The following is a 26,445-nucleotide window of genomic DNA, read 5'->3' as shown; positions in this document are numbered from 1 at the left end:
TCATGGCAGTTTGAACCGCCATGAAACGGCTGGCGGAAAGGTGAGTCGCAGGGCCCCCCTGCCCCGGCCCCATGCAGCTTTTCACTGTCTGCACAGCAGACAGTGAAAAGCGCGACGGGTGCAGCCGCACCCGTCGCACAGCCGCAACACCGCCGGCTCCTGTGTTGCGGCTGAGGTTGCACCGCCAGGCGCCGCCAATACAGCCGCACTCCCGCCGCCGTCATTATGAGATCCCTGCTGGGCCGCCCGCCAAGGTTGTAATGACCCCCTTAGTGTTTTGATTTTTTTTTATTGTAGACTTGCAATCAAAGGCAATGTCATTGTTTGTACCTAGGTCAAAACACACTTTTCATTACGTTTTTGAAGCTTTTGCTCTCTGCCAGTCTACTATTTAAGACGTTCATCACCGTTTTTTATAATATTCTAAATGTTTTATCGTCACTGAATTGTTTATTCATTTTATAATGTCTTGGCCTAGCCAGTCTGTTCAAAGTGCCAACAGGTTCAAGCAAGGCCATATTTGATCCATTCACCTTGGCACCGATTTGGATATCAGCGTGAATTTAGCCCTATTAATTGATTAACCTGCTCTGCTTGTGCATCAATCTGTAGACCATAATTAAAGGGTAAATGTAAAATCGTTTTTTTCTGAATACTTTTAACACCAGATTCCTTACTTTAGAATACTCCCGAGACGCCTGACTGGATCCGGAAAAAATGTCCATAGCAATTCTCCATCGTGCCACTAGGTAGTGCTGTGTGGCTGTGCTGACTTCTTATTGACACAGGTGTCAGACGGAACCGGAGCCGCATGTAAGCACCGCTCCTGTGCGCTCATGTCAGTTTCTTTCTTTCTGACCTAAGGCAGATCCAGATCTCCACTCCCAGCTTTGTAGAAATTTCCAACGACTTTTAAAAGACGATTTCACCAGTATGCTACGGAACAATCTCCCCATCAAACCATGCCACGACAGCAGTAAGCAGATGTCAGTCATGGACAAACACGAGGTGTCTTTGGTGTCTGAGCTTGGGCCACATCTGTAAGTTGTGCGATTAGTGTTCCCTCATGCACCTGAAGGCAATCGGAGACTGGGAGGCGAAGCTGTATCTTGCAAAACACAATATTTGCACAAGTCCATCCATTATCCAAGTCTCAGATGCAAACTTGATCCTGGTCCAGAGGCCATTTCTGAGACTGCTCAACTTTACACTTGAAGTCCTCCGGTAAGTTAAAGCTCAAGTGCAAGCATAAGAAAGTGAAGTGGGACTTGACCCCATCCCACCACTCTGACTTCAGAGAGGAGGCTCAAGGGCGTCACAACATCAGTCACACCTTTTCGAGGTTTCTGACCATGGAACAGATTGCTCAGCTGGTCCTAATGCACCCTGAATTTTCAGAGATGTTGTCGAACGGACTGCAGATTGGGACCTTTAGGGAGCCACACTGCACATTTTCTGTGCTTTGCTTCTTCTGTGGTGTGCCTTTGGACTCCATGGAACTGCAGGGGCCTCCAGTTGAGTTGCCACCAACAGGTCCGTTCCCAGTGTGCCATCAGTCCCCTTGGACCTATTTCTGGGCCCTTGCTGACACAGTACACACTTCCACTCTTCCTAAGATCCATGCTGGTAACAGCTACTCTCACAACGGTACTTGATGGCACTAGCACCTGAAACGGATCCAGTGCTGACAGGGATGTCACACTATGAAATTAATAAAGCACCACTAGTCCTAATGCAACTTTATTCTTACCATAGGGACTCTGGCACATCCCAGCTACCAGCAGGGGCTCCATTATATTTTTTGATTGATTTTGACTTTGATCCTGTGCCAGAGCAGAGAGGCACCCTAGAGTGACTATGATAATGAGCATGGCTTGCATTTCCCCTCACTGTAATGATGAAACCTTATAAGTTTATTTACAGCATGCTAGAGGGCTTGACACCTTACCCGAGACAGATCTTGACTTGCCATTTGGGCCACCATCGGAAGAGGGTGCCTCATTTGCTGTGGTAGTGTTGGGGACAGCAGAAACACCAGAATTGCAGCTACCCTCAATTCAGACCTAAACAAGTGCTCTGACAGAGATTTTACAGCCTTGGCCAGCTAATTCAGAGTTCTTGCTTCCTTTTAACAGGGTCTCACTGATAATCACTTAGTCAAAGCCTTGTTCTTGCTTGCTTGTGAATAGGCAAGTGGTCAGATTTTATAGACTGCTGCCTGATGACCTACATTTTCTCACCAAGCACCCGGCTGCAGAACACCTTATTCTGAAGGCTTTGATCACTAAGTTAAATCAGAAGTCATTTCCAACCACTGTTCTGGAAAGGGCATTCAAGAGGATGAAGGCTCTTAGCAAGCACATGTTTTCTTCCACCAGTCTAGCACTGCAATCCATTAATGCTGTTTTTTTTCCTGAGCCATTAACCGCATTCTGTATGGGACATGGCCAGCAAGATCTTGCTTGTAGTTTTGGAAGCCCTCTGGGTCTTTTTGGCCCAAATGATTTATGATGAAGCTGATGCCGCCAAATGTTATTCACACTGGTGTGGATACTATTGATTGCCTAGAGAGTGACGTTGGTGCTGGAGTTGTCTTTCAACACGTGGATACATTCCACAGGATTCACTGGTGATATGAAGGCTTCCCGAATGGATATGCCTTTGAGTTATGCCTTTTCAGTGAGATCTTCCCCTGCTACAATAGCCACCAAATTAGTTTAGTTTTCCCTTAGTGGCATGTGCTCAACAGATGGGGGACAGAATTCCACATTTCCCCCCAGACTGGCTGTCTATCATGTCCGTTATATAGGTCTTGCAGTGGTTTTGACTTTCCTTTTTTCCTCTCCTGCTCACTATTCCATTCACACAAGAGCAAATTCCAGATGAACACCCGTTCATTAAGTTAGAGGAGGTGCAGATGGTGCTCTCCAAGGGTGTAATCGTGAGGGTTCTGGGCTCAGAAAGAGGAGGGGATTGTTAATCTCGCTATTTCCTTGACCCAGAGGAGGACATGGCCTAAAACCTTTTCTGCACTTCAGCCTCTGAATGCCTTCCTGCAGAAGGACAAATTCAAAATGCTCACACTGGCCCAGATTGTGCCTGCTGTAGACACAAAGTACTGAATGATGTCCCTTGCCCTGCAGGAACCAGATTTTATACTTGTTATCTGCAGTTCAGGGAAGGCCAGGAACATTTTTAATTGGCTATGCTGCTATTGATTCTCACCAGCACCCCTCAGGTGTTCACAAAAGTGATGGTGATGGTCTCGGCCCATCTCTGGAGGTTGGGGATACCAGTATTCCCACACCTCAGTGACTGTTGAAGTAAGGCTTGCCACAGTCAGCCTTATACCACTTCCATATAATGGTGAGCCTGTGAACTTTGTTGGGGTTCACCATCCTCGAGCCCGAAGTCTCACATGACTCCATTGCAGAGGCTTCCATTCATTGGAGCAATCTTGGACAAAGTTGAGTTTAGGGTTTTTCCTCCACCACAACTAGTCCAGGACATTCGGGCTCTGGTTCTGATGTTACAGGCTCAGTCCTAGATCATAAGGAGAGCAGCCCTACATTCTCTTTATCAGCTATACCTAGCGGCAAGGCAATCTGACAGATGCCATCTAGGTCTCTGAGGAAATGGCTCAAGATATGAGGTGGTGGCTGCTCAAACACAATTCATCAAGTTGCAAGCCCCTCTCCTTTCCCACCCAAAGCTGATGGTGATGATGGATATTACTCTGCTGGGCCCTTATGGTCATATCGGAAAGGTGGAGATCAGGGTGATCTGGTCTTGGGTGGAGGACCAGCTCCTCATCAGTCTACTGAATTTGTGGGCCATTCATCTGGCTCTGAAGAACTTCCTTCCGTCCATCAAGGGGAGGCTGGTGGAGGTCCTCATAGACAACCCCACTGCCATGTGGTAACACACAAATAGGGAGGAGTGGAGTTCTGAGTACTGTTGGGAAGCTCTGCGCCTCGGGATGTGTTGTGAGCATCAGGGCATTTTCTTCATTGCATAGAGCAATGCCCCGAATGCCAGAGCGGATGATCTGAGCTGTTAGCGCCCAGCGGGAAGGGGGCCTGCAACACTGAAGCCGGCTCCGAATGGAGCCGGCAGTGTTGCAGGTGTGCGACGGAAGCAGTTGCACCCGTCGCGCTTTTCACTGTCTGCTAGGCAGACAGTGAAAAGCAGGCTGGGGCCCTGTTAGGGGACCCCTGCACTGCCCATGCCAGTGGCATGGGCACTGCAGGGGCCCCTAGACACCCGTTACCGCCAGAAACAGGCTGGCGGTAAGGGGGTCAGAATCCCATGGCGGATTCGCTCAGCCGGGGAAAAAACAGCGGGAAACCGCCGGCCCCGGTTTTCTGACCGCGGCTTTACCGCCGCGGTCAGAATGGGCAAGGAAGCACCGCCAGCCTGTTGGCGGTGCTTCCGTTATTCGCGGCCCTGGCGGTCCCTCAATGTCCAAAGTTTTGCATGTTGAAGTTTCCTCTGGAACTAATTAGGGGTATTTGTTGCAGCTGGAATGAAACATGGAACTTCTGTATGCCTTCATAGCCCTGCCTCTCCTTCCCCAAATTCTGAAAAAGATCAAGTGTGACTAGGCACCAGTCATCCTAGTGACTTGCGCTTGGGCCAGCAGTGTGTGGTCCCTAGACTCTCTGGCCATGAGCATCTGTGCTCCTGTCAGTCTATCACTTAGGGGGTCATTCTGACCCTGGCGGTAAAATCCGCCAGGGCCAACGACCGCGGGAGCACCGCCAACAGGCTGGCGGTGCTCCCTTGGGCATTCTGACCGCGGCGGTACAGCCGCGGTCAGAAACGGAAAACCGACGGTGTACCGCCGGTTTTCCGCTGCCCTGGGGAATCCTCCATGGCGGCGCAGCAAGCTGCACCGCCATGGGGATTCCGACCCCCATACCGCCATCCTGTTCCTGGCGGTTTTGGCCACCAGGCACAGGATGGCGGTATGGGGTGTCGTGGGGCCCCTGCAGTGCCCATGCCAATGACATGGGCACTGCAGGGGCCCCCGTAACAGGGCCCCACCAAGATTGTCAGTGTCTGCCATGCAGACACTGAAAATCGCGACGGGTGCAACTGCACCCGTCGCACCCCTTCCACTCCGCCGGCTCCATTCGGAGCCGGCATCCTCATGGAAGGGTGTTTCCCACTGGGCTGGCGGGTGGCCTTCTGGCGGTCGCCCACCAGCCCAGTGGGAAACCCAGAATACCCGCGGCGGTCTTTTGACCGCGCAGCGGTATTCTGGCGGTTCCAGCCAGGCCGGCGGCTTCTGCCACCGGCCGGGGTCAGAATGACCCCCTTAGTGATAACTTTTTGTCTCTCAGCAGCAAGGCAAGTTCTTCCACCTGAATCTGCTCAGATTGCATACATGCATGGAGATTGAGCACCGAATGACTGCATTTGATCTGGCACCAGACATCCGTTCATGAAATGTTATTATGCCTGGCACAGGGAGAAATTTGTGGTTTGGTGTAACATTCACAAAACTGACCTTCTACTGGCAAGGCTGTCAGACGTCCTTTGCTTTGTTTTGTCTTTCACTCAGCAAAGCCTTGAACTGGGAATGATTAAGGGTCATAGAGACTAGTCTCAGATTCCTATCCTTTTGAATATTCCTCAGACGTCAGACTAGATCTGAAAACTATCCAGCTGTACCTCTGCGCGCTGGTATGTAGTGCCATTCGGGTGAGTGCTTATGCCATTTCACTTTGATAATGATGTGCAGCACCTATATATGCGCCACTCCTGTATTCTGATGTCACGGCCTTTCTTTCCATAGCATCAGACAGTGATCCAGAGTGTTCTCTTGTACTTCAGAGACACTAACCTCAATATTTTGTCAATTTTTCTCAGTATGCAAGCAACATCTCTCCCAAAATGATAGATTTTAAGCTCTATAGGGACTGTCACAAACAATTGTCTCTGACAAATCTCCATCAGGTGAACCTCTGGTGCCTCACCTCCAAAGCCTACAGTGACTACACGATGATGAACGCAAAAGCCATCCGGGACCCCAAGGTGATCTGTTGCATAAGCACAGGAATACCTTTGACAAGACTAGTCGAACTTGTGGTCCAAGTCCATCCTATCCCAGTCCTGCTTCAGAGTTGCTGAAGCCACTTCAGAAGCTGGTCTTCATCACGATCCAAATCAATAGAAGCAGGACTCTCTTTACTGAGATTTTCCCGAGTAGGTGCATGGGCAGTTCCTTAGCTCTCTATTTCGCTTCCGGAGTAACTTGTCTTCTGAGCCAAAGCCTGCCTGCAGCTGGTTCCAGAACAACCAGAGTTTCCAGGGCTGTTTGCACTCCACAACTGATCAGAATGCTCTGTGGTAAATGTAAAAATAGCCGTGCAGTGTGTCAACCGGTGTATAATACATAACCAAGATAATTATTTCAAAGTATCGTGGTCAAGGCCAAAGTTCATTAAAGTCTTATACTGTTAGGACTGTGCATTTGGTTCACAAAATAGAAAGCCCAACATAGTGTCTCTTGGCTCTAGACAACGGATTCCTTCGACGTTTTGACCCACTAAGTAATAGTGTCAGTAGTGCATTAAAGAGGGGTCTTCAGCAAATGAAATACTGTGCATATCAAATAAGCATAAGTCAAACTCTCCAGTGTTCAAGAACAATATAGTCCTATCAATGGTATCTCAAGAAGCGACTCACAAAGTTGCCTGTGCAATAGCCTGGAAGGATCTACTGTGTAGGCTAATGGGAATGTGCTCCTAGTCTTCATAATTGAAAGACCCTCTGAATGGTAAAGGTTTCACATAAGTGCCCAGTATAAAAACATCCAGGAAGAGCTCCTAAAGGGGACAAAAAAAAAAACCTAAATGTGACCCACGATTAGAAAAAAGATTATGGAGAAAGACCGTAAATAATACAATCTCAAAATACCATCACCAAAGAGATGTACAAACGAGTATTGAAATTGCACACTGACTGTCGCATCCCAAATGAAAGCTGATGAGAGCTACCCATTGGATGCTGTATTATTATAAGAAGCACTAACGATAGAACAACAAATAGCTTTACATTGTCATGAAGCAATAACTTCATACCTGCAAAGAGCGAGCAGCTTCTTCTGCCCATCGCCGGCTTGCGTGAAATGCTTGCAGATGGGCCGTGCATAAATAAAGAGAAGTTGATCCCCATGCTGGTGTGCACAGGGAGACAGTGGAGCGAAAGGCCTACTACCAAGTTGGCTGACACAAGTGAGCGCTCTAGGCCTAAAAACAGAGGCATGCCTTATTGTTGTGTTCCGTGATATCTGGAGTATAAAGAAATCCCAGAAACCTAAAATAAATAAAATGGCCCGAGGGTACATAGAATAAAAGCCAAATCAATGGTGAAATGGCCACAAATAGCCTCTACTGTAACTGTGAGAGGATACATGCAACCTATTTTGTAAATAAAATGAAGCCACCTATATGCTGCAAGAGCACATTAAAAACAAGCAATAATTAAATATGCTGGTGGATGGAAAAAAGGATAAAATTAAAAATCAGAAATAACCTTATCATACAGTATTGGATAATAATTTAATAAAAGTTCCATACAGAACAATGCATCGACCAATGTGTAACCATTGTAAATAGAAACCACTTGATTGAGTTCCTCAAGTTCATTCAGGCCGTTATGAACTCTGTTTAATAAATGTGTCCATTTACATTCTCTTTGGTTCAGTGTGGCAGTGAAGTCTTCACCACATGCATTTTTTGCAGTTTTTCTCAAGCACAAACCACCCTAACTCGTCGGCCTTGTGTTTGGCGCAAGAAAAATCTTCCACTATGGGTGCTACCAGAGTGCCACATATGATGCAGCTACAGTGGTGCAAAAAAGAAAAGAAATAGGAAATTCACCTTGCAAGACCACACCCTTTGTAATAGCACAGATGTCATTTATATTATTAAATGCCCGTGTGAACCGGCTTTTGCGGGGCAAACTAGACAAAAAGTCAGAGGTAGGATTTTGCAAAGTGGCTCTACCTGTGGATTTGCAGGCAGCACCACCATATACGATGTAGCAACTCTATAAACGTGGCACATGCCACAGTAACATATTGGAGTTTTTTCCACGGTTTTTTCCCTGGTGTAGGGCATGCAGGCACCCCACTTTACCCTGATCTTGGCAAACAACTTTTATTCTGTTGGCCACACTCGTGCATGAACAGAAGACCCTGCTAATTTCAGCAAATGACAGGTGGGAGTTGAGAGTAAAAGTTATTTTTCATTTGAGTATTTTCTGGGAACTCTTTCAGGCTACACCGATTGGAACTTTAGCTTCATTACATATTTCCCCAAATTTTTCTGTTTCCAAATTTAGACGTCATCCTCTTAGCTTTGGATTTGGACAGGTGGAGCTGGTTCATACACCTCCTTGATCTGAGCCTGTGCCACTTGTGTAGACCTTAGTCCAGAGAGGACTTTCTATTCCAGTGAAGAGTACAGGTTCTTCATGTAAATCTACAGACGCTGGGTGCAAACATTAGGCCCCATCAGCCGGACTTTGAAACAAACTGGTTTACCACAATAGCTTTACTGTGAACTAGAATTTGTAAAAAAAAAAAAAAAAAAACATGTGCACCTGAGCATTGATTTGCCGAGGGAAAACAAACATTGTGTTGATTCGAAACAAGGCGGCTATGTTTAGCCCTCAATCTCAGGTGCAGAACTCACAATAACTAGTATTACACTGCACTTGTGGTCAACTTGGCTAAGAATCCTATTTCCTGCCTTCTGCTTAATCCATCACCCATGTTGAGAATGGGGTACACCAATTCTACAATGGCCAGTCGCAAAACTTTTTGGTCCATCTTGAAAGGGGCCACCTCATTAAAATTGACAAGTCACAAATGCCACAAGAACAACCACAAATGTGATCAGAGACTGTAGCTGTATTATACTCCCTCTGTCATTATGACACACACACATATACAATGTGTATACTTAAGCCATATGTATTGCACCAGTATTTAAACTAGCCAGTGTAGTCGAATGGTGAAATTCCACTTTCTGCTCTTGCCTGGCTATACCACAAGTTATCACCTGACTGATGCAACACAACTAAGAGTATGTAAATCTAGTTAATCTGATAGTGACTTCTAGCTGCAGATTCCTTATCTTAGAGTTATCACCAGACATCAGACTGGATCTGCAGGATTTTTCATGAGCATTACCTCTGCACGCCAGTTCAGCTCCATGTGGTATTGTTGTCCATGGGGAAAGTGAAGTTCGCAGTGCCTGTATAGGCACCTCCCAGGTGCGCTGACGTCAGTCCTTTTCTTTCCAGGCGAGTCTGCGCAGATTCCGAGAAGAGCTACCCCAGTCCTTTTTTTGACTAACTTTTTTTTTTTTTTTTTTACATTTTGTCATCTCTTTTTGAGCTGCTTTCCTCCTGGCATGGCAGGGATGCCCTCCCGAAAGACTGGCTTCAAGCCCTGTGGCACGTGTCACAGATCAATGTCTATGACAGACCCGCTCCTTGTATGCCTCTGGTGTCTCGAGCACCACCATGGTCCAAAGGCCTGCACTGATTGCCGTGCCATGAACCCGAAGTCCTTCAGAGATGCGATTCGCCAAGCTCCTGGCTGCTTGACATGCGACGCCGCAACAATGTAGATCCCAATCTAGAGGAACGTCCCGTGAGTGGTTGCAGAGTCCAAGATCTTTGTAGCTCTCAAAGTCGCCGGGTCACTTAGGTAAGTCCTAACACCACAAGAAGTTGAAAAGATCTTCGATTTTGCCTCATCTGTTGGCCTGCGAAGCGGGAGAGCGTTGCGCTTTGAGGTCTCACTCCGCTATTGAACCAGCACTTGGGCCATCTCCATGAGTTTCTGGGATCCGGAGCGATGAGTTCACACGCCTCATATTTGGGCGGCATGTTCCCTCCAGCGTGCCTTCAGGACACGAAGGTTTGGAAGGGGGCCCCTTCTAGTTCTGCACCAATGATTCTGGTCTCGACACCAGTACGGCTCCTGCAATCCATTCCTGGGTCCAGTCCAATTCCATGTTGACCTTCCCTGGTGCTAGTCCCGATACTGATGCCCCAGTCCTTTCTCCCGAAAACGCAGAGCCGGAGTGGCCTTAACCAGCACCACCTTAGGTGCAGAGTGGTCGGAGCCTCTGCCCTATTCCTCTGGGCTACGACTGGAGCAGGATTGGAAGGGCTCGCTGGACCCTGATTAATAATAGCACTATGAAGACCCCAGTATGAACTAGGGTGAGCACCTGGGTGAAGCCAGTGGACTGGATACTTTTTCAGATACAGGTATGCTTTCTCCACCTACCGTGGCTACAAGGGAGGGAGCATCCTTTGCCATGGTGGTGCGGATGGCAGCCTGGACCTCAATCTACCCTCTGTGGCAGTCAAGACTAGTGTCTTGATGGAGGTGCTTCAGCCGGGAGTTCTCCCCTCAGAACAACTACTACTATTCAACAAAATCCTCACTGATGTCCTACTGGGGACATGGTCCAAACCCACAACAGAGTCTCTTGTGAATAGAACAGTTGCCCGCTGCCACTGCCCTATTCCACAGGACCCAAACTTCCTCACCGACCACCCTACCCCTTGGTGATCCAAGCCCCTACACCACATGTAAATCCTGGACCATTCCCTACCACACCCCTGGACAGGGAATCCAAGAGGCTGGACACTTTGGGAAAGAAGATTCTTTCTTCCACCATCCTGGCATTGCGGTCTGTGAACACCACACGCCTTTTAGGCTGCTCCTCCCAAGCGAAAAAAATCTAAAATCTTCAAGATCCAGCCTTAACATCTGGGGATAATTCTAAGTAAGTAATAGTTTATACCAGATAAGGCATTGCCAGAGGTAAGTAGTTTGTTTACTTGTTTATTAAGGTTTACAAAATCACTTGGCGAGTTTGCAATGCCTTTTTTTTTAATTTTCCGAAGGTAGGGTCTACTATTTGTGTGCAGCAATGTTATGTTTTTGTCACTGTTTTTGTTCAAGTGCTGCAGTATTTGAGCTGTATTTTCCCTCACAGGTATGAACAGAATAATTCAAATGCAGAATTAACAACATGCCATCTCCAACAGCAGATGGAAAATGAAGTACTCATTTCTTCAACTTGCCGCATCCTTGCTGATATTGATGACACAGATAAAAGCTATGCACCATCAGTAGAGCACATGGAGGGCACATTGGAGAAAGACCACGAGCTGAAACTGCTTTCTCCCCAGAGGCTTTCTCAAGGTAATTTGCACTGATCATGCTAAAAGATAAATACACCCGCTTAGAGGGGTCCGAGGTTGCAACAATGTAAGAATGGTACATTAAACTAATTGCAGTAATTACATATCAAAGAATCTTGTAATCAGTTTGTGTGAATCTCATATTTATTTATTTAAATTCATATGTGGTACAGACATAATCCAGAAGAATATCTGGGCATTTTATAGAGACAAGAAGAGAGCATTGGTTGGATACAGCGGAAAATGAAATAAGACTGTTAAAGGTTAATGGGATACCAATACATACTACTGGATGTTAAGTCCTGCCGAATACTCACTTCAATCACTGTCCCAGGCACCATATTAGAGGCAGACTTTTTTTCCATAAAATTCGCCATCAGCAGCCACACTGGAGTCAGCACAATGTTGTGCTCAGCGAATTGCTGAAAAACTTAAAAGATGCCACGGGCACCTGTGGCAGAAATTCCTTCCATTTTCCTTATCCTGATTTGCATACGAACATGAGGCACAAAAATAAAATGGAACCAAAAACCTCATGCTGAGAGGATGTGAGTAATCTGTTGTAGTAATTTCAGCCATCGAAAAAAAACTTTACGGAACCTAAATCATTTGTTCTTCTAAAGCATACATCCTCCAGCACAATACTCACATGAATACTTTTGAAGATGTACCCTTGTATTAAACTGGGAGGGATGAGGATAGAGACTACACTAGGCCAAAATAGACTGTAACTCTACCCTACCAAAATGGGCCTGAGAACAATATTTGCATCTGCAGATACTATTTTTAAAAGCAGAGTGGGACAGGTATCAGCATGACAAGTTTACCAAATTAGAACTCTGCTTAAAAGAGCTGAAGTTGCTGGTGGGCCTAGTGGAATCAGTCTGAGGGCACTCAGAAGCAACTTACTCAGTCAGTTCATAACAAAGTTTAACAGTGAACAAACTCCATGAAGAGCTAGTCTGCGTCCTAACAGTAGGTCCCAATTGTTTTTTTTTTTTTTTTAAAGACACAAACATCAATCAGGAATTTGTAAAGCGCACTACTCACCCGTGAGGGTCTCAGGGGGTGGGGGGGACTGGGAGAGAAGGGAGGGAGGTGCTGAACAGCCAGGTCTTGAGAAGTTAACTGAAGGTAAGGAGGTCTGTGGTCTGGCGTAGGTGGGTGGGAAGAGTGTTCCACATTTTGGTGGCGAGGCGAGAATGATCTACCGCCAGTTGTAGTTCTGTGGAACGGTTGCGAGGTCGGTGGAGCGGAGATGCGGGTCGGGGTGTAGAAGGAGAGCAGTCTGTTCAAGTATTCTGGTCCGGTGTTGTGCAGTGCTTTGGGAGCGTGGGTGAGGAGTTTGAAGGTGATTCTCTTGTTGACATGTTGAACATGTTATTCCACATTTGATAATCTGATGTTAACTGAATATAAAAACTAAGAGCTGTTAAGGGTCTATCTTATGATGCTTTTCGTTCTGCTTTCTCAAATGAGATGAAGGAGAGAGAGAGCAGGCAAAATGACAGTCTGAAACTGTGGAGCTCTGACACTATCATTGATTTAAAGAAAAAAAAAGTTTTCCTATACTATACTTCTAGGATATTGTAAAATGAGAAGTTGATAAAGCATGCAGATTGCTTATCCTCTTACCAGAAGTGATCTGTACCAAAGAAAGCCACTGCATAAGAGAGAAATGTAGACTCGTTGGAATGCCTTCACCCAGATGGAGACGCCATAAGATATATCATCACTATTTTTCAGTCTTACTTTGGTGCCATGAAAGGCTCTTGAAAAAAACAACTAAAGGCAATGTAAATAATAAGCCCTGCTTGGGTGAAAATAAATGATTTCAGAGACCGCCCAAATAATCATGAACCATAATTACACTGCGCCCCTTTTCTGCTAAATACAGGAGAAACGGAAGCAAATTAACTTCATGAGCTTGCACAAGATCCACAGAACAATCACAACACAAAGCAGCAAACACAGATCACCTACTGGAATACTCTGCCAAAGTTTATGGCCTACATGCCACCAAAAGAAGATTTAGAAGATCCTGAAGGAAAATGATGATCGTCAAGACCTAATCTCTAAAGAGAATTGAAGATTCAGGTTTTTTTTTAATCTATTTTTTTAGATTCAGCCAAAACAGACTGACCCCTTTATGAAATAAAAGATCCTCCCTCAGAGGCTATTACTGGGATAAGTTCACTTGCATTAGAGCGGAGTACCACAGATCAGAAGCTCAATCTAGGGAGTCAGAATTACTTGCACTCTTTGAGGACAGATCTTGCAGACTACTTGCTCCATCAGTGGCGGTGGAAGAAGCGCATTGGATTGACTGCCATCTTCAGAGAGAATACATCTCCCAACTACTCCCTCCAGGGAAGCTATATTATACTAATCTGGAGACAAAGAGCAGGGTATTTTGCGGCAGATAAATCCAGGAATCCTCAAGTATGAAATATCTCAGATGCCACCTTTTGAGTGTAGGTGGTACTCATGATTCACTGTCGTTATTTACAGTCTGTTGTATCGTTACCCTTCCTAATTGGATGAACTGCCAACAAGCCCTGAACAAATGACACAATTTTCAAATAATATTGGAAATATTCAACAACTGTAGATCCTATATCTGTTGGATGCCTAGAAAAAAGAAGCTGGTATCACTGGTGCATGTGGTACCTTTTGTGGCAGTGAGTATATCACTTCCCATGGAACCGGAGAGCCCATTCACGACTCCTATAGGAGTCAGGCAGCCAGGCTGGTGCAAAAAATCACTTGACCTTTTAGTTAACCCTGAGTGTCTAAACTTCATATAGATGTTCTAGTGAAGAGGAGGGCTTTGGTAGCTTCACAAACAGTTTTGAAGCATTGTCGGTAACCAATCTGAAAGATTTTTATGGCAATGAGACGGTAGATGCCAGAGTGCAGGAATTTGCTTCACTGTCTGGCTTGGAAGTGGTTTACACTACCTAAATCTCTGTTTAAGGATCTGTGAAAATTAAAGATTGTTCTGTCAGTGCATCTTGCAGAAGTGTAGATGTTCATTGCAACAACCTCTGTTGAACCAGGCCACTTGCAACTCAAGAATAGGCTGAAGCAACAATTTGTTCAGTAAAGCTTCATTTTCTCTGACCAGTGCACTTTCCATTGCCCTGTGGATCCTTAAAGGTGTGTTATTTCTCTTTCTTTGTCTTTTCACTGTCAAATAAATCAAACATTCTTATTTTAGGCATCCTAATGATATACATGGTGGCCACATGCAATGTATATTTGCTTATGTGTGTTTTAACTGCACCTGTGAGTGCTTGCTTTCATGTTCAGCAGCACTGATCATCAGAAGGGCAGAGGAATTACGCAATATTGCTATGTCCTCCATAGCAGTTACTAAATCAGTTATTTTTGGTGATTTGTGATGCTTTTGAAGCTTACAAATGCTCTGGAAAACATAGTACTTCATTGATGCCAGGAATATTGAAGCCTTCTTTTGTGTTTTTTTTAACTCCAGTTAGTACAAGAACATGTCCAGTATGAAATACAAAGCTTATCCTGAAGATCCATTGGATTTTAGGACCCTAACTGACAAGTGATTCAATTATCCTCTGATGGTAAAAAAGGAATGTTCTGTACTTCAGACCCTTTGGAAAACACATTTGAGATGATGAATCATCAAGGCACAGATGTCTGTCCCACAAATGCTTTAGTGTTGAGAGATGCTGTTTCCAGCACACTTATAGATTGATTACGCCATTGGTATTGAAGGGATTTGCATAAGGGTAGGGTGTCTGAAACTACATTATCAGAGTATCACTGGGTTTAGTAGATTTTCTGTCTAGAGTTGTATAATACTCAGAGAATTTCCTAATCTTCATTCTTACTTGAGTGTTACCTAGTTGCAACTTGACGGCTATTCTACCACTAGGTGACTGCCTTTCTGTTTCCCCTCTTTTGGAAACGTTTTGGGCAGTGGGTTATTTCTGTGGTTTGACAGATTTGGTTTTGTTACTTCATGTCTGCCTTACCTCTCTGATTCAGTGAACTACGATGCAAGTAATATCATGCTTGCAGGTGATTACTGCAGCTAATCCAGTCAATCTCAGGAGAAATTTCTAGATGAATAATCTACAAAATGATATTGTATCAATTGGAAAAAAGCATCAACAAAAGTTAATAACTTGTTTCTTTACACTGCGGTGTCCATTTCCTCATCAGAATACTGCTGCCAGTAATATTGCCTGATGCTGATACTACTTGGTGAACCTTGTTGTGAAGTCTCTAAACCATTTCTCTGATGATCAGGCTGAGGCGTTAAAGGTTGTGAGTTGTCTAATTCCTCAAAGTAAATTATTCAAGTGTAACTTGAATTGATAACCAAAGCAGTGGCAAAATCTTCTGCCATGAGAAGGCTTTCATTGTTATGTCTTGGAGTAGTGCCGTGATGAGGAAAGCAAGCACCTTGTTATGTTCCTGCTGACCACTATGTAGAAGCCAGCACATAGACTACAACTATAGAAAAGCCACTTAATCGATTATGACATCAGCCAGTTATCTGTACAATATAATTACCCACTGCACTGACACCACTACAATGTGTACATCAGCATCATCCCTAAGATTAGCACTTACTCTGATCAATACTTTGACGTCAAAATGTTACACCTAACATTAAGTACAATCATAAGCATATACCTGAATGAATCTGATATAACTCTGTCCATAACCACATATCTTACCCCAGCGCTATGCCTGATCCCACCCTATCCTTAACAACACCTCTTATCCTAACACTAAGTTGAATCATGACTCTAAGCCTCACTCTAAATCTAACCTTGAATCTTACCCTAACTTTTACCATTATGTTTTGTACTAAGTGCCTAAAAGAAGGAGCGACAGAGGAACCCATGGTATGCAGACTAGTCCACTGGGACCAGTCCTTTAGTATTCAGTATGCTTTCCTTGGTTATCAGATCAAGCATTTCACCCTTCATGTGAGTAGGCAATGATCATGTTTGACATCGATCGTTACTGAGCTGGATGAATGATAATTGTGCTGTAGGTTTGTCCTTTTGGTCTACCCAGTGAAGATTGAAGTCAGTTATGAGCATGTGATTTGAAACAGAGTTGGTATCTCTATCATGAATTATCACTTTTTTTCTTTTAAAAGAATGTGGTCACTCGGAATGGTATATGTAACGCTGTGTGCCTCCTTTCTTTAAATTTAACTTCCACTGACAGACATTGAAGACTGGAGAATTGTTCTCATTTGACAAACTTGCTTTGAACTGAGCCTCTTATTTTGTATGGTTCTGGTGTACAATTGAAAAGGGGGTAATGCTCCTTATTAGTTGTAAGGAATTGTTCATGCAGGTGTTGGTTAGGAATAAAGGGCCAGAGTCATAATCAAGTAAATAACACATGTCACAATCTAATGGGGGCACTGAGATGAACCAAGAAATTATTGGACGAAGTTGAGTTGGCTTGTTGTGAGCTGTTGTGTATTGCGAGTAGAGTGCCTCCCACTCGCTGCAGTTGTGCTGATGATTTTAGATGTTGGAGTGAATGAAGATCTGGAAACTGAATGAGGTTCATAACATTAATGCCATTGCTGCAGGATGAGGAGTTATCAGCCTTCTGTTGCTTATAATGACTGGTATAGATGAGGTACTTCTGGGGGTGTAGGAGGATATCTTATTGTTCTTGTGACTCGATACTAGTGAGCAGATTCTTTAGAGGCCACATTAGAGGGAAGGGTATTGGCTCTATAAGTTTGAGGATCATTGTTACTTTGAAGTATGAACCCGAGTTCAAAGTATCGGTGGATGGGTAATTTGGAAGTAAGCTGCAACACTTTTTCGAGAGCGGTTAAAGGAGGTGCAGGAGAGCTCTTAGTCCGAATAGAGGCATTTTATTTTAAAAAGGAGGATGTCAGGTTTGTCAGACACAGAGCTGAGGAGGATAACTTTAGTGTTTGTTCATTTCACTGGAGTGCAGTATTGGCTTGTAGTGACTGCTTGACAGGGTAGAGGTGGAGATCATTTTATGCAGGAAGTGTCTACTGCGCTGTTGTATTTACTTGTTGCAGCATCTCAGAGGTCTTATTGAAGACTAGGGGAGGAATTCTTTCCTTCTGGTGAAGGATGAAGCCTATGTACGGGATTTGAGGGATGCGGCTCACAAGCGACCTATTATATTGACTCCATAAAATGGAAGAATGTAGGTGAGCTAGATGTAATGCTCCTATGCTATTCAATGGGGGACAGGGGGCGAGGTTAGGCATAACTTAATTTCCTTTAGGAGATTGGTCCGTTCATGTGTATTTAGTGGATGCAGGGCTGGTGTGATAACCTGGCATACCTAGACGTCTACCTGGGCAGCAAAAATATCTACTTCCATGTAAATAATTTCATCCCATCTTCATTTCTTTGTGGCCGGGATGTCACTTTTACAAATGAGATGTAAAAACAATATCCTGTTGCAATATATCAAATATTCTAGGATTTTTCTTAGTAAGATAATGGTTTTGTGAGTCACTGCTTACTCACAAAGCCATTTCCATTGGGGGAAAACCAAATACACCCTGCACATTTTGAGATGTTCTAAATCTGATAACTAGAATGATTATTCCTATAAGGCCTTATTCGGTTCTCGTTTATGATTTAAAGTTCTGTTTACTCCCAAATCAAGATTCCAAAACGGCTGCAAAAGACTACATAGCTCCATATTACGAACAGCGGGTGCAAAATTCATGCAGCTGATTTGTCCAGTATTAGCACAGAAAGTAGATGCGAGTTGAAGTGGGAAAAAGATACATGTGATGTTCAGTGGGTAAATGACATGGGATTTGCTTGGGTGTGTACGTGATTTTAAATGAGTGGGGACCCTCGGAAGTAGGTTATAAAGGCACAGATAGCAATCGGAGAGCCGACAAGGGGGAAGATGCCCTTTTTCCTTCTTCCAAAGGTTAGATTATGTTGCCTTAGTCAAGAGGAAGGGTCTTCCATCCAAGGACCCTACTTTAGCTTGCAGATGTCGGGGAGCGCTTGTCAGCATTGAGCCACAAACTTAGACTTCTTTGTCACCAGTAGCTCAGTCTCGGTATTTGTAGGAGATATGACATGGGATCAGGTGTGTTCCAGGAAGGTTTGACTATACAATAGAGAGCAGGGTGTATCACACTTGTAAACGGTTAGTATTCTGGTACTTTTAAGGAGAGAGTACTGGTCATATGCAGACTATTTTTATGCCTGGAGAATAAACCTCTACTTATTTGTACGCAGTCTTTATGCAGTGATTGACCGGCAGCGCAGATAGTAATCAGAAGTCTTCTGTGTGACTTATGTTATTACGTGGAGGTGGGTTCAATGCCTTGGCTGTTACATGGGTTGCAATTTCCATGAAAATTTGGAAAATTGATTTGACACCAACCCGTAGTTTCATGCCTTGTTTCCACTGCGTGAATGAATTCAGTAACTAAGGGAGTTATGTGTTTTTTCTAAGACCATATTTCAAGCACTGTCAATTTTGAGATATCCACATCTGACCTGATGGTATCTGTACAAATCCTTAAAAGAGATCTCAACGCATGTGTACCACCCTGGAACATAAATTAGGATCGGTAGATGCCTGGCATTGGAGGGACCAGTTTGTAATACACGCAATTTTTGGCTTATAAGTTTCTATCCAAAATATTATAATGAACAATTAAATAATAGGATTTATTAAATGTAGAACTACTAACCTTTGTTTTATACATTACTATGTAACATTAGATACTCTTTGGTTGACCGGATGTTTAAGGACAAACCCCTCCTTGTCTTTCCAATACTATCTTTCCTCTGTTGTGAAAGCTGGTATCACATTTCTTTTTCAACAGTGCACCTTTTCAGCATCTCCATAATTGATGATTGGTGTCATGTTGAACGGGCTATTTTCCTGAAGCGCAACTGCTGATGCCAGTTGTTTATGAGAAAGTAAAGGATGGTTTATTAGTCAGATTCCTTTCTGGGGTAGTTGTAACAGAAAGTCCGAGACATGAAATTGCATCTTTAAATGGCATGGAGCACTTGAAGGATAGTGCAGGTGTGGTCAGACCAGAAAGGTTGGTGTACACGGCTGAACTGCAGAGCAGACACAAGAAGGGTTTTCGATTTTCTGCAGGCTGGAAAGGTACTTTGAGAGAGGTGGAGTATTGAATGCTTTACTGTGTTGTTTTGTTTACTTCATTAATGTTGCCGTCTTTTGCTAAGAGTGTTACTTATGATGTACAGAAGACCTTCTTTGATTAGTACATTGAAGACCGTGGGTAGTTTTTGTGACATTTTATTGCTACATCGGATTTTAGTTGAAATGTGCATCTTCATGTTGGCAGCAATACATTGAATGTTGTTGTTAATGATGACGTGAAAAAGCTTCTTTTCTGTTGATAGACCAGGCACCTTAAAATCCACCGACATATACACCTGTAATGACCATGGTCATTCCCACCCCTTGAACTAACAACATGTGTGAACTTTACCTGACTAATTGGCACACTGTAGGTAGCGGACCCCAGTATTTTAACAGCTGTTACCTCGCTCAGGTAAAACCACGAACTTAAGCACTTTTATAACGTTTACTTGAAATTAATGGTCTTCAAATAGTCCTTGTGACATTTGACTACACAGGTTTTAACAGCACTTTGCCAAAGTTTGTACAACTTCACACCCTTGGCCCCACACGTCGCTCGACAATGCCATGACACCACAGTAAATGACTGTTCACCACTTTTACTTTCTTTTTTTCTTTTATGAGTGAGATTGTATTTATTGAACAAATTGTATGTAATTGTGGTAATATGATGACCTTTCTTTACCTCATTTTAAGTCATTAATACTGTGATTGTACGAATTGGAAAATTCAATGACTAAGCGATCACACAGTAAAATGTTCATTCATTCATACTGATGTGAAGAAAGCTATAGATTGTAGAGTTATTCCAGTTATTGATCATGTGGCTCTATAATGTGTTTAATTTTAATTCTCCTTAGTTCATGAAGATTGTGAAACAAAAAACTCGAAAAAAGCTTATGTATTTTACGTTTTGTTGTCACCTTTTATTTAGCACAACACTGCGAGTCGTGTCTCTAGGTTCGAACCCAACTACGGTAGTAAACAAATTGCTTCCAAAGTATTAGATTTTTACCGTTGTCTGGTATTTGCCCCTACATCTGAGATGACAGTTGTTCAAGAGGAAAGGTCTTCTTACTAAACATTTTACCCACTTTTGGATGATCAGCATCCTTTTTGGGTTTATCAAATGTTCTTGATGCACGAAGAAAGTGAAACAGATGTTGGTGGCATATAGGTGGATCTTTTTGTCTTATGTGACTTTCGGTATAACACTGGCCGGGGCCTATAGAAAGATTTAACAGTGAAGAGCGCGAGATCCCCAGTTTTTAAGTTGGCTGCTAGGCATTGCAGGGCTGCGGTTGATTTACATTCAATGTGACTAGAAAGGGTACTGCAGTGGTAGAGTTCATTCTTGACAGTAGCCAATGACTGAGTATCACTTACCCTTCTAAAAGCAAATTTGCAGTCACTGTGTTCTTCTGTATGTGACCCTTTATGGGATGGTGCCCGTGTAGACATGTTTAAAATGTTAATAGATATCATTTAACATAAACACTTTCAGAAGGCAATGAAGTGATTCAATACTTCAGGATGCACATTAAGAAGATAACAAACAAAGCCACTTAAAATATGTTGAAAGTAAATACCGTGGCCCCAGTTTTTGTCCAGAAACACTAGGGTAATGTGAGTTCTGTGTCTATACCCGAAGTCTCTCATGTAACAAGCTGAAAAGTCACTGAGTTGATTCAAGAAGCTGTGTCGCAAGAAGTTTAGTTGGTCATAGTTGTTTGTGTTGTGGATTTTGCATCATCATCACTTTACTGTGTAAATTTTGAGCAGTTTATTTGTACACTGAACAGAGGGCACCACACATTTGTCTAATAAATCAGTTTGGCAGACGATATGGGACGAGAATGGCAGAGTCTACAGACCTAGGAAGAAATTAGATATAAACGTGCATGGACAAGGCCAAGAGTACTGGCTTTGTAAAAATGATTAATTTAAAATGTTTTCTGAGGCATCTGGAATATGAAGAGTGGAATACAAGATTGTGTGTACGTTCTAACACAGATATGTATAACATCTATCACTCAGATGTCCACATTGGCATACTTACTTTATAATATTTATCTGTCAAGTCATTATGCACCCTAGAGCAGGGGAGATAGAGAATCAGCAGTCCCATTGATTACTACTTTAATCTTTGGGACGTGTGTCAAAACATTTTTAGCCAGCTGAAGTGTGCTCCCTTAAAGAGGGTTGAGACATATCTTGAGCATTGGACCTTAAAATCAATCCCTCATCATAACTGAAGGCCAGTGCACGGTTTCCTGCAAAGAGCATTCCTTTTATTGTATATTATATATTTAATTATTATTATTATTATTTTTTGGTATTTGGAAACAGCCATAAAAACAGTATCATAAAAGAAACCCATGTTTCAAAATAATCTATCAAGAACATTTCTTAAACAACATAACAATTTGCATTGCACACTTGCTGCACCTAAACTAGACTTCTAATGTATACTTCTAAAAGCAGGTTCCTCGTCGTTAGTGTACCCAGGCCTTCGATTAGACCTGTAAAATTCTTCAGTAGCAGGCGCAGTCCATCCTTTAGGGCGGAGGGGCCACACACCCCCACCTTTTGCCCCTCATGAAGAGTGCCTGTCAGGCTGAACAAAGGTCAGCCTGACAGACACTCTATTTTCAGCTCAGACAGCCAGGAGTGAGACATGCACGATTTGCGCAGACTCCTGGCTGCCTGAGCTGGACTTTGCTGGGCTGAGGAGGTCACAGCTCCTATAGGCGTGACCTCCTCGGCTCAGCAAAGGTGTCTCGAGGCCCTCCCCTGGGTGATGAGGAAAGCTTCACCCATTGACATTCACCCTGGGCGCTTCAGGTTTAAGCCCTGAAGCGCCCAGAGAGAGTGTCAATCAGTGACTCTTCGTCACAGAGTGGGGTGGGGTCAGAAGTCTCACTGACCCCATCCCACTCTGTGACGAGGCTGGGACTGCTGCCTTCCCTCATTGGCTGACCTAAGGTCCCGTCTGGGATCTCGAGGCTGAAGGTGTGTGTGTGTTTGTCAGATGTTTTAAAATTAATGTTTGGTGAGTAAGTGCATGTTTGAATGGTATAAGTGTTGTTAATGGATGTGCGTGCGTGTGTGTGTGAAAGAATGAGTGTGTGTGAACTTTTAAAATGAATGTTTGGTGCATGCGTACATGTTTGAATGTTATGAGTGTTGTTAATGGATGTGCGTGCATGCGTGTCTGTGTGTGAAAGAATGAGTGTGTGTGCTTCCAGCCCGCCCCCCTCCCTCCTAAAGCTGCCGGCCGCCACTGTTCAGTAGTACTTATGGGGGCTGCTGGGTGGCACCATACAGCTTTGAAGTGACTCCATACTGCCCCGGAAGTTGAGGAGCAGAGTCGCATTAAAGTGCCACCCCTGTGCACTACCCTCCTCGCCTCTCTTTCTGTGTCCTTCAAAGCAGACCCGGAGCTCCGCTCCCAGCTTTGTTGGTCTTCCAGCAGCTTCCATATTAATTTTTACAGTCTGCTGGGGAAGACATCTTTTATGAGAGGCTTCTCCAACAGCTTATAAACTACTAGTAGCTCTATGGCTGCCAGCTCTCCTGTGTGCAAACTAGCGTACTAAATTAGAAGGTTTTTGCTTGGCTGAATTACTATTTGTGAAGCAAAATTGAAAAGTGCGTATTTCAGATGAAAGTGGGTGTTCAGAACTCACAAGCAGATGTTTGGAGAATAGTGGCTGGAATTGCAAAATATATGTAAAGCCGATTTTTGCATGATAAATCATATGGCATTGGGAAGAATGATTACTAATACTAAAAACTTGGTGCCAAGAACTATTGCATCTATGCCTGCTATGCATTGCACATGTGGGGTGTTCAAAAACAACAAAACTTTTTTTTTGCATTACTGTGGCAACCCTGCCCTCAGGTGATTGCTGCTGGTGATCTGCGTATGGTGGTCGGTCACTAATGTAAATATATCTAATGTGGTCACTGTTACAACACTAATAATATTAGTAGCTCAGGGTGATTTTCACTGAACGTAAGTAGCTCGTATTGCAGAAAAGGTTGGAAACACCTGCCCTAAAGTAACAGGATCCAGACTGACCAGAGACTGCAAGAAGCAGATATTGGTTACATATCCCTACAACGTGTTTTTGTGGTACTTGGTCTCCAGACACAACTTGAATTTCTGTAGTAAGTGCACCCTCATACACGCAAAGGTGATGTGAGTGGGAGGTGAAGCTCTGTGTCACCAAACATAAAAAGATGTAACAGTTGAAGCATGAGTCCCAATCCGAATCACAGGGCTGCTTGCAATCTAGGTTAGGAGGCTCTGCATGAAGTCCATTCCCTCTCAGTCGTCCTGTAAGTTGAAGTCAGAATTGCACCATAAGCCCCAAAAAGCCAACAGGACTTGACTCCGTCAATCCACTAGAAAGGGCAAGGGTGTTTATCAAAATATAATAACTCCCATCTCTCTGTCCTGCAAACTATTGACCCTTTTCTCTGTCCTTTGACTCCAACCCAGTTCCACAACTGATCTTGTCATGTCTCAAATTTTCTAGACAATTATCAACTCAGCAGTAAATTGGGACCTTCAAAGTGGCTATGCTGCTTATATTTTTTGGTGGACCTTCAAGCCCCTCAAAACCATAGGGGCCCCCCATTTGGATATACGCTGGTGGGTCCTCAGTCGGCACTGGCTGACCCCTTGGGTCCTGTTACTGGGCCTATACCTCCACTTAGTCCAGACTTGTACCCCAACTCCTAGGTCCACACTGGTTCCTACTGTGCAGCTAGTACCGGACCCAATCCCAATGCAGGCCTCTAACTCTGAACCAACTTCGGCCCATACTAGGCCTATCTTGTGGTATGAGATTGGATAACATCGAAAAAGGAGCTTGTGAACTTGAAATCCAAAAGCAGAAGCATAGGATGAAATGACTGTGAGGGAGGAAACTACCTGGATAAGAAGTCAGGATGACCAAGGGAGTGATACAAGGTAAAAATGTCCTTTGTTGAATTGTTAACAGAGAGAATGCAAGTGTGGTAATAAGACTCATGGGTATTTTGGGCAAACGTTTTATACATATGTAATGTTACACTGTGCACCCTTGCCGTGGTTTTGCCCCTAACCTTTTGTTTTCAGACCTCCTGTTTTTGCTGACTTCTTTTTTGCTGGCCCAAGGGCTCTGCACACTTTATCACCGCTAGCCAGTGCTAAAGTGTTCTCTCCTTAAAACATATTAGATTGGCTTCTACCCAACTGGCATATTTAATTTACTTGTAAGTCTCTAGTAAAGTGACACAACCTGTGCCCAGAGCCTGTAAATTACAGGTCCCGGAGGAGGCCTGGGCCATTCATTCTCAAGCTGTTGCTGATGGGAGGGACGCAGCTAAGTTCACAATTCGTTGTGGGCTCAACATGACCAACTCACTGGGCAGATCAGTTGCATTGACTGTGGCCCTACAGCGCTACGCTTGGTTGAGGACATCTGGCTTATGGGGGATGTCCAGCAATACTGCCCGCAGTACTGATGGTGCCACCTACGTGAGGTAGAACTTTTGACATGGCTCACGCCTGCTATTGCAGCTTGCCTGTGTGCATTGTTAAACTGCTATTATGACCCGATAAACTAAAACTTTTGCCAGGCCTAAACCTTTCTATCTGATAGAGACTTGTAGTTGCAGATTCCTTACCTTAGAATTTCCCCCAGGCGTGCTCTGGATCCAGAGATTTTTCTTCGAGCAGTACCCTTGAACGTGGTCAGGTGGGGTTGGTTGACTCCGCGTCTGTCGTGGTCGCCATGATGACGTTGGGGTCATATATAGTGCCACCCCGGTACTCTTATGTCAGTTCTTTTCTTTCCGCGCCAGCCTATACGCAGATCTGGAGAAGAGCTACCCTCAGTCACTTTTTGACTGACTTTTTTTTACCCTTTTGTTAAGTTTTTGACTACTTGGCACATCGAGATGTCTTCCTGTAAGACCGGATCAAAGCTGTGTGACTCCGGTCACTGCATGATGTCGATGACGGATCCGCACCTCGTGTGCTTTTCTGGAGCGCAACCATGGCTTGAAGTTGTGCTCCTAGTGTCGGACCATGAACCCGAAGGCTTTGAGGGAGCAGTCCCTTAAGCTTGTGGCAGCCCGGCGCTTGGCTCTACAATGCTCCCTCTGAAGTGATAGGTCACAAGACCGCTCGCAGAGCCTTCAACCTTTGTCCTTGTTCCACTCCAAGTCTTCAGGACATTCAGGTCACAAGAATAAGTTGAAGAAAAACAAACGCCTCACTCTATCACTCGGACGATGGGATTCGGGAGGAGTGTCGTCAATCTAGGCCTCCGTCCTTGAGCCTACTTCTGGGTCGGCTCCACTCCTCCCAAGTTTCCGGGCCCTGGAGCCACCCCTGTCCAACTCAGGGAGGTTTATGAGGCCATGCGTCTTATCTTTGGGCAGACCGACTCTCCTGTGATGGCCTCGGGCCCATTAGGGTCGGCTTGGGCCCCCTCGGGTTCCACGCCAGGTGGCTTCTACCTCGTCTCCGGAGGGCACTCCAGGGTCTGTTACGGATCCGAGCCGATGCCGGTCATGCCGTTGCGACCTTCCCTGGTACATAAGTCTACGCTCCTAACATTTATTGGGCCCACGTTCAGCGTTGATCCCATACTCATTCCCGACTCTGAGCCAGAACGACGTCGCCCGACGTCGATTCAGACTTTGACGGGGCTCTCCTTCCCCAGATTGGATATTGCCCCTTATGCCAGTGAGGACGGTGAGAGTATGAAGGGGTCGCTGGACCCTCTAGAATACCAGCCTTAAGACTTACGGACTGGGTTTAGGAATTTGGTAAAGCCAGTGGTCTAGTCACCTCCCCTGACTCTAGCATTCTTTATCCCTCTACCGTGGCTATGGAGGAGGGAACCTCATACTCAGTGGTGGTGTGAAGAACGGCTGAGGTCCTGGTCCTCGAGCTGCCTTTCTTGATGGTTACGACTAACCTCCTGACTGTGGTGCTTCAGTTCGGGGATTCCACATCTGAACCCCTTTTGCCCTTCAATGCAGCCCTCA

At 44.5% G+C, this 26,445-nt stretch overlaps 1 protein-coding gene across 1 annotated transcript in view; it reads left to right on the top strand.

Moving 5' to 3' along the window:
• CDK5RAP2 (CDK5 regulatory subunit associated protein 2) overlaps nucleotides 1-26,445 on the top strand; it is a 687,227-nt gene that overhangs the window by 566,043 nt on the left and 94,739 nt on the right. The window contains exon 27 of the mRNA XM_069241280.1: nucleotides 11,034-11,242. Coding sequence (XP_069097381.1) covers nucleotides 11,034-11,242 — 209 coding nt within the window. The remainder of the gene's footprint in view (nucleotides 1-11,033; nucleotides 11,243-26,445) is intronic.

This window comes from Pleurodeles waltl, chromosome 6 (genome assembly GCF_031143425.1).
Source record: "Pleurodeles waltl isolate 20211129_DDA chromosome 6, aPleWal1.hap1.20221129, whole genome shotgun sequence".
In the NCBI taxonomy this organism is placed as follows: Eukaryota; Metazoa; Chordata; class Amphibia; order Caudata; family Salamandridae; genus Pleurodeles; species Pleurodeles waltl.
The sequence above is the reverse complement of the archived record's forward strand: the minus strand, read 5'-3'. Positions and strand labels throughout refer to the sequence as shown.